At 44.5% G+C, this 16717-nt stretch overlaps 1 protein-coding gene across 4 annotated transcripts in view; it reads right to left on the bottom strand.

Annotated features, from left to right (window-relative positions):
* The window catches only part of DOCK5 (dedicator of cytokinesis 5), a 197792-nt gene that overhangs the window by 60355 nt on the left and 120720 nt on the right, over positions 1-16717 (bottom strand). For all 4 annotated transcript variants that reach the window (XM_036032697.1, XM_028520001.2, XM_036032698.1 and 1 more), the window contains exons 18-25: positions 16374-16557; positions 9109-9206; positions 8788-8877; positions 7036-7136; positions 5025-5159; positions 3261-3372; positions 2061-2131; positions 1373-1479 (exon numbers count right to left, since the gene is read on the bottom strand). In XM_036032697.1, the coding sequence (XP_035888590.1) occupies positions 1373-1479; positions 2061-2131; positions 3261-3372; positions 5025-5159; positions 7036-7136; positions 8788-8877; positions 9109-9206; positions 16374-16557 (898 nt within the window). The remainder of the gene's footprint in view (positions 1-1372; positions 1480-2060; positions 2132-3260; positions 3373-5024; positions 5160-7035; positions 7137-8787; positions 8878-9108; positions 9207-16373; positions 16558-16717) is intronic.

Genomic DNA, 16717 nt, shown 5'->3' with positions numbered 1-16717 from the left:
GACATGATGTCCATGTTTTCCCAGGCATGGCACTTCAGAGTAAAGGCTGTGTCTTCCTTTTGGGCTCTTCACGATTATAAAACATGATTACGACCAGTCCAGATATTCTGGACACGCACAGAAATGACTGCTAACAGTGAGAATACTTCCGCTGAACGAAACTAATTAGTGGATGCTTGCTCTGGTGTGCAAACACCCTGACTTCCTTGGCCCATTTACCTGCTCTGCATCCTTAGAGGCAGAAATTATCATAGCATATGAAGATGTTTAGTAATATTACATTTTCTACTTCAGAGCACTCACTAGCTTTTTGTACTACTTCCAACTGGGTCCTTGCAACAGTTAAGATTTCTATGCACACACTCATAGGGTCAGAAAATATCAAAGAGGCTTCTTTGCCTCTGAACCAGATCATTTGATCTGGTTCAAGTCCTTCCTTCCATAGAAACAGAAGCCAGGACTTAGAGAAGGTCACTCTTTTGTCCAGTTACACGCTAGCCAGGGACAAGGCCCAGAGGGTTCTCCCACCACCACGCACTCCACTCTCCTTGCTCTGAGGAGTCCTGCTGGTCCTCACACCCCAGGCAACACAAATAACCCTTGGGGCATCCTGACCTGGTGGAATATGAGAAAGAAGTTGCCACAGCAGCCAGTCTTGGATTTATTAGGGGAAAGACCAGGTGTCGGACCTCTTGCCCATTTAACTTTGGGAAGTGAGCAAAGGGATTTAGACTCAGTGGCTGTGGGCTTAACTCTAACTATAAAATAAACAGTATTCTCATCAGTGACAGTGTCCTCTCCTCTCCATGTTCTATCCCTTCCCACCAGTACACTAGTAATACCACCCCACCCCCTGAATCCTTTGATTTACAGTGGTTGCCAATTTCCATGGTGTAAGTATTTCCACTGTGGTCAATTTCCACCACTCCTGTGAGGTGACTGAGCATGGAGTTGAGGACAGGTGCATGTAATCAGCTCTCTGAGCTGGAGGTGCTTACCACACACGACAATTCGGACCCCTGCCTGGCTTTGGGGGATATACTAAGTACAGATCAAAGCAATTATTTAAAAGGACCGCCTTTCCTGCTTGCTTGTTACTTCCTGGGCTTCCTATTTTGTGGACAATGCTTTCTAATTAATGAAATACTTGGATTATTCTCATTAATGAACACATCATTTCACTCTTTTAGGAACTATGGGAAACAGCAAACTGACACCACCTTCTCCTTAAAGCTGGTTTCCCAGGAGGGTCTTGAGTGCCAACAAACAGCTAGTGAGGGCATGAATGATTATTTTAAAAAGGGCTGGTGTTGGCTGAAGAAGTCAGACAAGACTGAAATTTCAGCAGGCACTGTTTTTGGTGGAGACTCACCCGACTGCCGAAACAGATTACTCTCTACTATCTTGGTCATGCAGTTCAGCTTTTGGCGAACTAACTGGTTGTCAGGAATGCTCTGGATGAACTTGCAGAAGAGCACACTGGAAGAGAAGCCCTGGTGGTCAGTGTCTTCATGGTGCCAAATTCAGTGTATCATTACACGTTTCTCCTCTGCCCTGAGATCAGGACGTGGAGACGTTTACCTGGAAATCTCTCCCCGGCAACCTGAGGAATCATCTCTAGGAAGCGAGGGAGAGACTGTGTTCCTGGCTCAAGACAGGCCTCAGCCTCAGAGCTGACAAGGCATGCACTGCTGAAGCACACTGGGCCTGCACCTGCTTCCAGACCTGCCCCGACACCCCGCTGCCGCAGACTCCCTTTTGCTCACCCCTGCCAAGTGTGCGCGGCCCCCTGACTCTGCATTCCTGAGGTACTTAGGTATAGGGCAGGAAGCATGCTATTATGTAGTTAATTTCAGGTCTGTGTGTCTTATTTCCCCAGAGAAAGTGCAAACCTCTTCTGAAGTAGGCTTTGTATCCTCTTTTGTATTCTCCCCAGAACTGAGCACAAAAAGGTGTGCAGTTAATACGTGTTAGAAGAGTAACTGCCACACCACAGCCCAAGCCCCAGCCAATAGGGTGTCTGTTTTTCTGTTAAGAAACAAATGTTTTTTGCTACTTACCTGAGCTCAACAGGATCAAACACAAGTTTAACATCATTTATTATGCTCGGAAGGTACTTCAAAGCTGCTCCCTGTAAGAAAAACACCAACGGGAGAGTCAGTTGCTGAGCAGGACAAATACAGAATCTACTGCTTCACCCCAGGAAGAAAAGGCTTGGGTCTGACCCAGGGAACGGGGCACAGATGTTCCTGCACTGAAGAGGAAAGCGATATGACCTGCAGTCTCCTAACGGGGCTGTCCAACCCACAGCCCACGGGCCACACACAGCTCAAGATGGCTGTGATGTCAGCCAAGACAAAATTGTGAATTTATTTAAAACATTTTGAGACTTTTTGTGATTATGTGTTGTAATGTATTTAATGTGTGGCCCAAATCAAGTCGTCTTCTGTGTGGCCCAGAGATGCCAAGAGACTGGACACCCTAAAACCTTTTTTTCACAGAAGTCAGGAGGCACAGCTTTCTGGCTTCACTACCAATAGGCATTGCCCACTGGGTTCCTCCTTCCATCTAAGGAGGTAGTTAACATCTTGGTCTCTCCCTCACGACACTGCCATCACAAAGAATAATAAAGTTTAAATTAAATTTGAGTCTTTAGCCCTGGCTGGTGTGGCTCAGTGGACTGTGCTCTGGACTGTGAAGCAGGGGGTCACCTGTTCAATTCCTAGTCAGGGCACAGGCCTGGGTTGTGGGCCAGGTCCCCGGTGCGGGGTGCACAAGAGGCAACCACACATTAATGTTTCTCTCCCTCTCTTTCTCTCTCCCTTCCCTTCTCTCTAAAAATAAATTGTTAAAAAAATAAACTTGAGTCTTTAAAGGTTATGTATTTTACATTTAAAAAATTGATAATGATGGAAAAGATGGCTGATTTAGGCTTCCAGAAAGAATAGGAGAACTAAGAATAGAAACCTGTTGCCTATACCAGCAAAATCACTGGGCTGAACTCACAGGTGCCACAGAAGCCATTCAAGGGTGTCTGAAAGGGTAGCTTGCATTTGGCAAGATGACACCTGAGAATATCGAAGTGTAGTAAACTGAAAATACAGGTTCCCCCCCGGCACTTTCTGTAACTCATAACAAAATTCACAAGCTCTCCACGAATTATGATTTACTTTGCTTGTCTCCCACCAAGACTAGTTCTATTTTTTCCCCAGGGCATCCTCCCTGACAGCAGCAAAAATTACCCATGAAGCCATTCTGACCTTGATCTTGACAGCTTCCTCCAGGGGCCTGTCCATTAGTGTGTTGAAAGAGAGAAATAATTGGCGGATTGAGTTATTAAATTCATCTCCATCTTCACTTTGGCCATAAAATCTTAATAGGAAAAAAGGAAAAGCAGTGAGACTTTCCATCTTTAGAAGAAATTTTCAGGCGCATCTGTTGCCTAAACACAGCTGGAGGCCCAGTCCCCTGACCACCACTTCCAATTGCACAAGGAGCAGTCACGGGGTGTGCCAAGCTGGTTCCGGGGAGAGCCTAGTAGGCTGAGAAGATGCTGCCACAGGACACTGCTCCCAGGAGTGATCTGTGTTTGCCACCCTACCACCGAGCTCTCCGGCTGGCCCACCGCCATCAGCTGGTCAGAAGGAGTTCCTTGAACTCCCTCAACCTCCCTTTCTGTGCTGTTCTAATTGTTCTGTCTCATCTAGTCAAGCCCTCGTCACTTGAACAGACATTTCAGACAAGAGTGGAAAAGTTTCTCAACCCAGAAATGTTCTGAACCAGCCCAGGCTGCAAGTCTGTGAGGGCTACTCCATCCATGGAAGTGGCCGAATGGGTGATGGTCTGCTGTACAAGGGGCCTCCCTGGACACAGGATACCTCGGTCTTCAATGGAACGTGCTTGTTTTGATTAAAGTCCTCTGCTTGTCAAGGTTTGTCCATCAACTGAAAAGTTGGTTCTTCCACATCAATAAGTATTACAGGACAAATGTGATACTTTCTTTTCCTTTCTCTCTCTTTCTTTCATTTTTGCTTTTTATCCATAGTGGCAAATTCCTGTCCTTAAAAATTTATAAACATAAATTCCGATTTAAAGTTTATCACATGTATAGGTGAAGATAGGGTGTGTGCACTGCATTTTGATGACTACAATGTTTTAAAATTTATCAACCACTTGAATTTTTCTTTTGTAAATGATGTTTTTGTTTTTTATTGTTTAGAGATGTCTGTCATTCATCATTTCTTGATTTATAAGAGCCTTTAATCAGTAAAACTATTCATCTTTGATCTGTACTATATGTTACAAGTTTTTTTTTTCGGGCAACTTGTTTGCCTTTGCTTACAATTTTTAAATATATGAATTTTAAAAATACACATGCTTGAATCTACAGAGCTTTCCCCTCTGCTGTATAAATACACATTAACAGTGGAGAAACCCCACTGTCACTGAAGGCTGGGGTGGCACGCAGTTGAGAGAGTTCCCAGCAGAGGCACCTCGTGCTCCCTGATCTCCTCTCTGTGGTGCGCCTGGTGTTCCTCGACTCCAGGCTGGGAACCATCCTCTCTCTGTTCCTTAGGCTTGCCAGGTAGCTGAGCACAGTGCCAGCAAGGAAACTCACATCTCAGGAAGCACTGCCCCAAACAACCACCGCCACTTCACCTCTACCACCTCCAACAGCTCATGGTCCTAGAGCTGCATGTCCCACAGCGGCTGGGAGCACCTTGCGGTATGGAGTCCTGCCACAGGAACGTGCCTCCCTGGGGATGCCATCACCAACAAGGCTTCCAGCAAACTGCATGCATAAGTCCTCTGTCGTTGCAGCCCCAGAAATTCTGCTGACCTGGAAGGACTTTGCACAGACCTTCCCTAACACTTTCTCAGCCCACCTCCATCTTCAGACCTGATGTTCTGAAAGTTGGCCCCTGGGTGACCCAGGAGCCCACAGGGCTGAGCATGAGCCCAGGATTAGGGAACACGCCATGAAGAGAAGGGATGTCATCACATCTTATTGCAGTGACCATTACCTCAGGTAGAGCACTCTGGATTGGATGATGAATCTGAACAAGTACTTTAAGGCTTTCAAAGCAAGAAACAGCAATTCCGTCTTGCTGGAGTCCTCTGCATTAGCCACATAAAAGTTCAGTACCTTGGAGAGTTTCCTGAAGAGGGTGAGAAAGGAAACAATGTCGGTGGGGCAGAGTGGTCGTCAGGGGTTTAGGGTGTGCCACAGAGGGGGGTGTGGCATAGTGGGCAAACAGAGTCACTACAATCCTGGTACCTTCTCCACCTCGTCCTGAACAGGGAAATTAACTCCTTTGCAGTTAGTCTCCTCACCAGCCTAGATCTGGAGCTTCTCTTCTGCTTAGAAACAGGGGATGGTTTCCTTCCCTTTTTAGGATTTTACCACAGGATGAAGAAATAAAGGAGTTGGAGATTCAAACCCTGAAGATATTTTAGCCTCTGGTATGTTATAGATATTTTTAGAGGCTCCTTGTAAGGGAGAGTTTGCCCATCTGAGGCAGTCACCTGAAACGATGTCTACTTCCCTCTGATCCGCCCAAACCTGGCGGAACACTTAAAAGTGGAGGCAGATGGAGCATCATCGCGTGTGGGAGGAGGAGGGGAACACCGCTGGTTCCGCACTCCCAAAGAGAGCCCTGCTCTGGGGTTGCAGAAGGCTCTTTTTGTCTTTCCAGCATCTTCAGATGAGACATTGTCTTAATCTTCTGCTAGTTCACACTTTTGAGGGCACTGATACTTGGTACTCTCCTGGGATCTCTGAGTTTTCTAAGAAAAAACCCACAGGAAGCATGTAAAACAGACTCCTGCCCCGTGGAGTGCTGTGTCTGGCTCTGTGTGAGAGAGAGCCAGTGCCAGGGTCACCTGCCGTGACTACTGCTGCACCGGAGGTCCAGCCGCTGGCCGCAGTCAGCCTACCACGGCACAGCGCCACTTCCCCCAACCCAGTGGGTACTGCATCCTTGTGTTAGTCAGTGCCTATGCTGCAGGGGACCACTGTTGTGCCACTTCTGTTTTATCCCATTTAGGGACTTTTGTACAAATAAAACCAAGAACTTTCTTGTACAACTCAGAAAAGGACACGAGGGATGAATGATTTGGTCTAAAGATCAGACAGTAGCAATTGCCATGATCTGGCAAAAGCCACTGTGAGAAAGATCTTTGCCAGTCTCTGCTCCATTGCCATCACCACTGACCACACTGCTCTGCACAGCAACTGGGATGCGAGAGGGAGGGGTGGCAGGCCACACAGCATACGTGATGAACCGAGCACTCCCAGGCAGAGTGTGAGTGAACTAAACTGTTCTCCTCGGTCACGGCTCACAAACAGAACAGAAAGAAGGCTACACTATGGGAGAGGGAGAGACCAGTACCTCTTAGGCAAAAGAAGGAAAAATGAAATCCTCCTCTATCTTATAAATAATAATTCTCCTAGACGTACTTTTGCTTAATCCACTGTTTGCTCCCTCTGGGGCCTCATGCTAATCTCAAATGCACCTAATTCCAAAGATCTTGGGTATGGTCGCCTGCCCTGCCTTCTGTCTCTATGGCAGGGGTGTTAAACTCATTTTTACCAGGGCCATATCAGCCTTGAGGCTGCTTTCCAAGGGCTGAAATAACTTTAGGACTGTATAAATGTAACTACTCCTTAACTGTTAAGGAGTTGAAATTATATTTGGCCTTTGAAGGCAACTGCGAGGCTGATGTGGCCCCTGGTGAAAATGAGTTTGATACCCCTGCTCTATGGCTCCAGCGCCTCACCTGGATGGTCTGCCTTCTTAAAGACACTCAGCCTTTTCTGTTCATCATTTTCCTGAGGGAAGGGGCTGAGCATCGTGCCTGTCTCAGGGTTAGAGCACTCACATGGTGCCTCTTCCACTGGGAAGCTCAGAACAAGGCTCTGAGCTGGAGCCAGGTTTACTGAGGCCATGACCCTCTCATTTCTCAACAACCATCCCAGCTAAGGGTGCAAATCTCACAACCTGACAGCGGGCCACAGCCTTGACCCCTACTTACACATATGCCAAAGTGGCGCTGAAGTGCTTGTAAATGTAGGTTTCCAGGACGGGGTTGAAATGCTGGAACTTGATGTCTCCTATCAGTGAAATAATAAAGACCTGCCAAAGGTGAGACAATAAATAAATAGTGTCACTGCACAAGCCCTAGGCATTCTGTCAGCAAACTGTATTTTTATTTTTTGTTTTTAAGCCTCATCCAGAGACACTTTTTTTTCATTGCTTTTAGAGAGAGGGGAAGGGAGAAACAAACATCGATGCACGAGAGAAGCATTGATTGATAGCCTCCTGTACACACTCAGACTGGGAATCGAACCCGAAACTTTTTGGTACGGGATAATGCTCCAAGCAAGTGGACCACACTGGCCAGGGCAGCAAACTGAATTTAATGTTGAATTGCTATCTGCTCTTCCTTCATCAGATGCACAGCACTCTCACTTTACTATTCCAGAGCTGAAGTTAAGCCCTAGGTTCCGTTTCATTGAACATGAACAGGAATGACTGTTAAGTGTTGGGCACTGTGCTAGATGCTGTGCAGACACCAATGAAAGCTGCCCTGGCCCTGGGGAGCTGACTGTCTCAAAGAGAGTCCAGCAGACCAGTAACATAAGTCAGGGCAGACCGTGGGACAGGAGGGAGAGGGACACAGACAGGGGCTTCCTGCGAGAAGACCACACTCTGACCCAAGGATGCAGCCTGTGAAATATTCCTTGAGTTTCTCCTTCTGAGAGCAGTGTGAGTGACCTAGAAACTGAACTTCATCGAGTTTCTGCCTCCCAATTTCACACTTGTCACGCTACCAAAAGCATAATCTATAAATGATCTCTTGGTGCCTACTCATGCTGGAAGCACACAGAAAGAGCCCCTGAGACTCCCATGTATGCCCCCTGCCCTCTGCTCTGCCCTGCAGGGAGGTTATCTCCAGACCTTACAGTGCAGAGCTCAGGTGCACAGTCTCTCCCTCCTGGAAACCTGACCAGGTGTGACCTCAGCTGGAGGCACTTCCTGTCTTTATCTGACACCCTTACCTTCCACGCCCTGGACACTGCCCAATTGTACCAAGGTTCTCCAAGCTGGTGAATGACCTAAAGGTGCAATTTACCTTCCTCCTTTGCCGACAACATTCAGGTAAAGCTCTGCACCAAGCTTAAACACCAACAATGAGAAAAATACTGCGTGGCTTGGATGTGTCAGTGACCCCTCCACCACCTTCTCAGGTCACCTCCCCTGGTCTAGCTTTCAGTTCTTAGAACAGACAGTGTACTAATTACTTTGGGTGACAAATTTAGTTGTCTGCAGGGCTGCGTGTTGTGCATATATGAGATAAAGACTGATCTCTGACTTGTAAAATCAGTGTCCCTCACATGCACGTGTGAGCATGCATACACCACATTCACACACACAGAGGCAACAAGCCACAAGCATCTTTGTTAATGGTTTCTCTTGGTTCTTGACTAGACAGTTTTCACGTGAGCTAAAGTGATTCCTGATTTCTAATGTCGTACAACCTTGTTTTCCTTCATGAGAAAGAGAAAGCACATCAAAATTGAGATCTAACAGGAAATAGAAAAAGAAAGGCTTTGAATATAAGTGAAATGTTTCTAATTTTACTTCCAAAAATTTAGCCTCAATAAATAGTCAAGACAGATGTATATAAATATTTATGTAGGAGGCTATTCCTCACAATTGTTTATAATAAAGAGTAACTAACAGTTGAAAGAGAAAGCACTAGTTAATAGGTTTAACTGCTTACCAGTGCATCAAACACAAGAAAGTCGTATGTTTCATCATCTGACATTTCCATCATTATGTTAAAAAGTGCATCTAGTGTATCTTGCAAAAACTGAGGAAAGAAAAACAGGTTATTTGTGCTTTTGGTTCAGCTACATACTACAGAAATTTGGGAATAATTAAGCTTCAATAGCATACATTTAAATATAGCATTCTCTTAAAAATCCCACACTTGCTTCCCAATGTAGCCAACAAGTTTCATATTTACAACAACAGGTTTAATTTAAAGTGTTGAAGTAATGACACAGTGGGTATATTTCTAAGTATGACCATATAAACATACCTTAACGATCTCTCCTCCTTCCACCTCCTTTAACTTCTTTAAGTTGTGTTTAATGTTCTGGGAGTTCGAACGCCAATTTAACAAGCCTAACAGGTCAACTAGGAGAAACGACCACAAACCATAAACATTAGACACAGATAACAAAGAGCAACCCAGACCATTTCCAGGTAGAGCTACAGAAGTCTCTAGAATAGATAATTGTTCTTAATGGTGAGCAATACCTTATGTGTTCTTCAATTTACTGTGTCCTATCTAAATCAGAGAGAGCCCTTGAAGTCTTTCATTTTTCAAAGACAAACATATTAACTACTAAAGTACATAAAATGACACCTGAATACAATTCACATTTTGCAAATAATGACACTCCAGCCACACCTTGCACACTCCTGCCTCTGCTTAGTTCCACTGAACCTGTTTAGTTTCTCCCTTGTCACTAATGTTCCTCAGTGGGTTCAAAGGGAAAAAGGAACTTATATACACGCATTAATTCATTTAAACATCACATCCACACTGTAGAGCAGATTTGATTTTTCCCCGTTTTGAGATGAGGCAACTGACTGAGGCTTTGTGAAACGGAATTCCTTGCCTTCGGTCACACAACTGCCAGGGAGTGGTAGGGATGGAATTTCATTATAGATTTATCCGATCCCAACCAATCATGTTGTTGCTGCTCTGACATCCTGCCTGCCTGGAGTCTGCAGAGAGACAAACAGATCACATAAGTTGCTAAGAGGCAGAACAGATTCACAGCCCCTCAGGTAATTCCAGGACAAAAATCTTGATTTTGCATTTAAAATGCAGAATTGTGAATTTTTAAGCCACTTACAGCTTTAATGAATGCTGAGCTACTAAAGTGTCCCAGGAAATTTGGCAGGTGTCTGGACCGTTACTATTTTAATATTCTGTTTAATACATCAAGTTACTATTACCAGCAACAGAGCTTTATCTAGTTAAAGCAGCAATACAGTTTTTAATTAATGAATGCACACACATATATAAGTAGTTGAAAACATACACCGTTCACTACAATAGTCCATTTGTGTCACAGGTACGCCTGTTTTATTGGCTTGCATATTGTTTGTTTCCTCAGAAGTCTCCAAAATCCAGTGCCCACCGACCCCCAGTGTCAACAGAATCAATCCCAAAACCACTCATGGAAGCAGTGAGGCCCCCCTCTGGCCTTCCTGCCAGCCCCACTGTCTACCACTCTCTTCCTACCTGCAGCGGTCAGACCCCACACGATGGCATGCTCTGGAACAGCTCCCTGGCTTTGCATGAATTCTTCCTGTCTGAAATGTACCTCACTACTATGTATTTGTAAGCTCCTACTTAAATTTCAAGACCCAGCTCTACCTTTATTCCCTCTGGGAAAACCTTCCCAATCATTCTCTGGTAATGGGTACTCCTTCCTATGTATACATATACATATATATACACATACATACATTTATACACACACACATAAAACAAAAAATACACTTGGTGTCTCTTTCACTCTTCCCATAGATTTGAACCACTTAAGGCAGAAGCACACTGCTTTCACATTCTTATAACCCTACCATGCTGCTATGTACCTAGTGGGTGTTCAATACACGTTTGATGAAAGAATGAATGAATGAATGAATGGTGGATGAAAAGAGAACCGCTAGCTCTGAAGAAATCTGGTCAGGTACTCAATACAATTCTTCAATTCATTCCTCCCTCCCTCCCTTCTTTCATTACTTAATAATAGGCCTTGTGCTAGGCCTGTTCACAGGCACTGCCCTCTTCTGGGTTCTCATCTCTCTTTCTGCCGCAGGCCGCCAATGGTCCACTCCGCTCACTACTTCACTCACTGCTGCCTGAGGAAAAGGATTTAGATACTACAGTCACCTAGCAGCTTTAGGCCCCTGAAAAGACACCATCAGTCCGCCCAGAGATTCACTCCCTAAGATGCTGGCATGCCCCATCACTGCTCCTCTAGGGAATCCATCTGGCATCTGCCAGATTTTAGCTCTTGGGGCCAGAAAAGTAGTGGCAGAGCATCAGGGAGATAGGGTGGGCTGCTGTGTTTCTGTGACTCATGCCAGCTGATGCACGCAGCTCTAGCTAATCTTCCCTACTGCGTAACATCTATCCCCTTGTATAAATGTACTGTAACTGTTCATTCATTACTGTCAATGAACATTTGGGTGGCTTCCAGGGTTTTGCTCTCACAAACAGCCCTGCTCTGAACATTCTCATATGTCTTCTAGTCTCGAGGTGCAGCAGCTTCTCTGAGACATTAAACTGGAGTGGACTTTCTGCATCTGCAGGAATGACCGTGTTACCCTGTATCAGGTATTATCACATGTCATCCAAAGTTGTCCCAATTTCCACTCCAAAAAGTATGTGAGAATTCAGGATACACTAAATGACAGTCCCCAAACCTAGGCAACGGAATACCTTTGGGAGAGGATTAGACACTGTAACATTTAATAAAGACAGAAAAACCATACACTTTGAAGTTATATATCTATTCACAGACCTAAGACCTCCACTTATGACCTTAGGCAAAATACTGTAGCACTTTAACTTGATTTTCTGATCCATAAACTGAGCTTACTAATGGCAATGCTGGGGTCTGCACATGCTCAGGCTGGCTCGCTGTGAATGGACTGGCATGGGCCTCCACCTGCAGGAATTCCCTTCCTCCTTTCCTGGAACAACTAATGTATCTTCACCCTCCATCTGGGTCCAGCATCAAGTGATCCCATGGAATCCGGTCTGTTCTCATTTTGAAAAAATTAATGAAGAGTCTATAAGTTCTTTCTCTAACAAGGACTGGTGGCCTTTAACCTTTTGAGTCCAAACAGGCCTTCTAAAGTCTACAGAGAAATGCCTTTGGTCTCGGTCTCTGTGGAAAGAACGGCTGCCTTGTTGGTCAGGAAAGGCCTGCAGAGATCGGTGGCGTGTTAACACTCCCTAGCTTCTTCTTTCTCAGAATAAATTACATAGGTTCATTATCTTCTACATCAAGTTAGAGGAAAGCAGCTACATGAAGAGACCACGGGGGCCTGTTTTCTTGGATGCTCATGGCATCCTGCTGGTCTCCCCATCTTGCCGGTACCTGCCGCCTCGTCCCACCCCACCCACGCCGACGGAGATCATGCCTCTCTGGTCTAGATCGGTTTGCCTCCTTAAACCTTCCTTGGGACAGGATATTATTTACGACTTTTTGTTGGCATGACAGGATGAGCTGTCCTGAGATCTAAACAGTAGGAGTGCCATGACAATAGGGGAGAGGACAGTCCCCGAGGGAGCCCCCGGTGGTGGTGGTAGAATGGGGCACATCCATGCTGTCTGACACCAAGGCCACCAGCTGCCCGAGACTACTGTGCCCCTGAAACAGGCTGAGGGAGGCGAAGGGACTGACTTCATAACCTCATTTGATTTTAGTTAAATGTCACATATTATGCAAGGCCAGAGGCTGTCACAGCGGGCAGCCCGGGTCTGGAACACTTAGAAGTTGGGTGGTGGTATGGATGCCAGCAGGCCCAGTATTTACGTTCTGCTCCCTAAAAGCTGAGGTGGAGCTACTAAGCCACATAACAGTATGGCTATCTCTAACATAAATTCCTTTTGATCTGCATTAGGAGTTAATTTTTAAGCTTTTACTACTTGTTTTCTTTGAACTCTAGTCTCTGGGAAGGATGATCGACTAGATGTTTCATAAATGCTATCCCTCTCAAATACCCCTTGAGAGTCCCCAAAGCACATGAATGTTTTCTTCTCACTGTCCGTGGTTCTCAGGCTTCTCTCCCGCTTTTGCTCAATTGGTTATCCAGGATGCTTTGTCTACAATGTAGTTGTAATTCCCGATTGGTCCTGGGAGCAGGTTAGAGTAGCTTCCACTTACTCCTCTGCCATCTTGGACCCCTCACATGGATGCTTTATGTAGTCAACCACTATACGGAAGATGTAACATTTTGAAAATTTGGAAAATTACCAAAAAGAATAAAGAAAATAAGAACTATCTAAACTTGTGCAGTTATTCTTTTTCGTCTTTTTCTGTGTACATAAGATAATGAGGATGATGGTAATAACAGTTAATATCCGTATAATATCCATAACAGTTTACGAGGGACTAGACACTTTCACTTATTTTAATTTACTTCATCCTTTGAAACATATACTATTCTCACTCCCATTTTAAAGACGAGGAAACCAAGTCACAGAGATCGAGTGACTTGCCTAAGACGAGACAGCTACTAAGTGGAAGCGCTGGGATTTGAACACAGGCAACTGGCTCCAAATGGTCTTCATATATTTAAATAATGCTGAGATTGTACTCTGTGTAATATTAAAATTTTTTCATGTCCTTGATTATGTTTTAAAGTATATTTGGCAGCTGCATGTATTTTGTCATTTAAGTCCACTATATAATTCAAAGTGATCTAAGTATTGGACATTTAGTTATTTCCACTCTTCCCCTATTATGAATCACAGGGGAATGAACGTCTTCACACATTAATCTTCATAAGCACCGCTCACTGTTTACTTGGGTTCAATTGCTAGGGGTCAGATCACTGGGTTAAAGGGCCTGAACACATTTTATATCTTTGAGACACCTTCTAAGTCAATTCCATAAATACTGTACCATTTCACCCGATATCAGCAGTGTATCATATTTGCTTTTTACCTAGCAAGGATGATGTTGCTGATACGAGTTTGTCATGGCATCTGGGAAACACCAGAAAGTCTTCTGGTTTAAATTTTTGTTTTTGTTTTATCTTAATCAATGGATTTTTTTAGCAGTGTGAAGTTCACAGAAAAATGAAGCAGAAAGTATCGAGTTCCCACAAATCCCTTTACTGCTCCCCAGTTTCCGGGTAACATCGTACATCCTGTAGTACACTCATCCCAATTAACATAGTTTACTAACTAAACCCTATAATGTACATCAGGGTTCACTCCATGTAGTACATTCTGTGTGTTTTAACAAATATATAATGACCTGGATTTGTTACAATGTCATATAGTGCAGTTATACTGCTTTAAAATCCCCTGTGCTATGCCCATTCATCCCTACCTCTCTCCCCCAGAGTCCTTTGCAACCACAGATCTTTATACTATCTCCAAAGTTTTGCCATTTTTCTGGCTTAATTTTTGATGAGTGTGTTTTTACTTTCTGATAGATATCTGCTTTGAACTTCACTCTTTTAAGCCTAGACACTTGTCTAAAGTTGAAATACCGGTCATGTTTTCTAGCCAACTATGATTCATCAAAAACAATATTGACCCTTCTCAAGATAACCAACCTCTGATCCTTGACTGCACCTTATATCTAACCTGTCTTGTCTCAGTACTGCCCTAGAAAGAGCCCTTACCTGGTACCCAACTAAGTCTTCTAAGAGGACAGAGGCGACGAACCCACTGCATAGCACGGGGTGACAGAATTTCTAAGGCAAACCCCTTGAGCAGCTGATTCCTGGCTCACTGTGTTTGGCAGGAGTCCTAACACATTACGTACGTTCAGTGAGTGAGAAGTAACTATGGGCTCTCAAATGCCATGATATGTACCAGAGAGGTTAAGAGATATTAGAGATATCAAGGAGGAACAAAATGAAGCCCATTTTAACTATTCAGCTGATCATACAGAAGAAATCCCTGACTGCTCGGGAAAACCCAGGAAAGAGGAGACCCTCTGGGGGATGGAGGGTACCCCCGGCCAGACCTGTCTGCACAGGTGGCGGGCTACATTCCCCTGCCAGGGTCCTCCCCCAACACTCACATCTCTTGTTGCACAGATTATACAGGACACATTATTGGAGGTCTTTGCTGTCTTGAAGGAGAGAAATGTAAGACTTTCTAACTTTTCTAAAGGATCTAAATGTAAGTTAGATTCTTAATTTCCTTTGTCCAGAAAAGACCCATTTAAAGCCATTATTTGAATACATTTCATAATTTAAAATGATTTTTTCCACAGGATGTGCTCATTTTGGTACAAAAGCTGTAAAATAGCAAATAATTAAATCAGTTGTAAAAAATGTGTAGTGCAATAAATGCCAATTTGCAGTAACTGTTAACAGACTTGTATATCGAAGCCTACAGGTTGCTACAGGAGAGGTCAGAACTAACGTGACTCGTCCAAATGCTCAGACTGTTTACTACATACGTCAGAAAATCCAGAAAAGACACCTTAGTGGGTCCTGCTAATACATATATTTATAGGTCTGACAACATCGACTCCACTCTAAGAAGACAAGTAACCCAATTAAAAAATGGGCAAAGGACTTGAACAGACACTTCTCCAAGGAGGACATACAGAAAATCCAAAGACACATGAAGCGATGCTCAATATCGCTAGCCATCAGAGAGATGCAGATTAAAACCACAATGAGATACCACTTCACACCAGTCAGAATGGCCATCATAAACAAAGCAACAAACAACAAGTGTTGGAGAGGATGTGGAGAAAGGGGGTCCCTAGTGCACTGTTGGTGGGACTGCAGACTGGTACAACCATTATGGAAAGCAGTTTGGAACTTCCTCAGAAAACTAAAAATGGATCTGCCTTTTGACCCGGCAATTCCATTGCTGGGACTCTATCCTAAGAACACTAAAACACCAATACAAAAGAACCTTTGCACCCCGATGTTCATAGCAGCACAATTCACAATAGCTAGGTGCTGGAAGCAACCTAGATGCCCATCAGTAAATGAATGGATCAAAAAACTATGGTACATTTACACAATGGAATTCTATGCAGCAGAAAGAAAGAAGGAGCTCATACCCTTTGCAACAGCATGGATGGAGCTGGAAAGCATTATGCTAAGTGAAACAAGCCAGGCAGTGAAAGACAAATACCACATGATATCACCTTTAACAGGAATCTAAACAACAAAACAAAACAAAACAAAAAACTAGCAAAATATAACCAAAGACACTGAAATAGGGGATAGTCTGACAGTGGCCAGAGGGGAGAGAAGAGGGAATTTCAGGGGGGAATGGGTAGGGGTTACAGGAACAAATTTGGAGGACACGTGGACAAAAACTAGGGGTGGGGGGTAATGGGGGGAAGGGGGGAGGGTTGGGTGGAGGGGCTGGAACGGGAGTAGAGGGGAGAAAACTGTACTTGAACAATGATTGAAATAAAAAAAAAAAAGAAAAAAAAAAGAAAATACCAAAAACACTTTTTACCCTGTTTGAAAGAAGGAGCTGAGCTGCCTGGTCAAGCCCAACAAAGGCTCCCAGGAGGACTAAGCAGAGAACGCGTTCTGGTGTCAGGCCACCACCGCACCTACCGTTCTGGGTGAGCTTTGTGGAGCAAATGACGGTGGCAATCTGAAAGCTATCTTTTGTGCTGTCCTTGGCTGGGGCAAAGTTGGCCGGGGTTTTGGATGCCTGGAGCTCTTTTTCTTCCATCTCTGCCTTGGTTCCAGGCAGGGTCAGGTAGTACTTGGCATCTTCCATCTTCTTGTTCTCTCCCTGAAAAAGTAGCATGTCAGCAACACCGAATGACGGGCGAATCCTGACATGCCAACGAAAGGGTATCTCTCATGGACATAACGCATTTCCAGCAGAAGAAATGAGGCTTTATCAAATTACACCTCAATCCCTCCCTGGTGGAGACCCTGCGATGCCTTCA

Source organism: Phyllostomus discolor, chromosome 8, assembly GCF_004126475.2.
Source record: "Phyllostomus discolor isolate MPI-MPIP mPhyDis1 chromosome 8, mPhyDis1.pri.v3, whole genome shotgun sequence".
Lineage (NCBI taxonomy): Eukaryota > Metazoa > Chordata > Mammalia > Chiroptera > Phyllostomidae > Phyllostomus > Phyllostomus discolor.
This window is presented reverse-complemented; position numbering and strand designations above follow the sequence as displayed.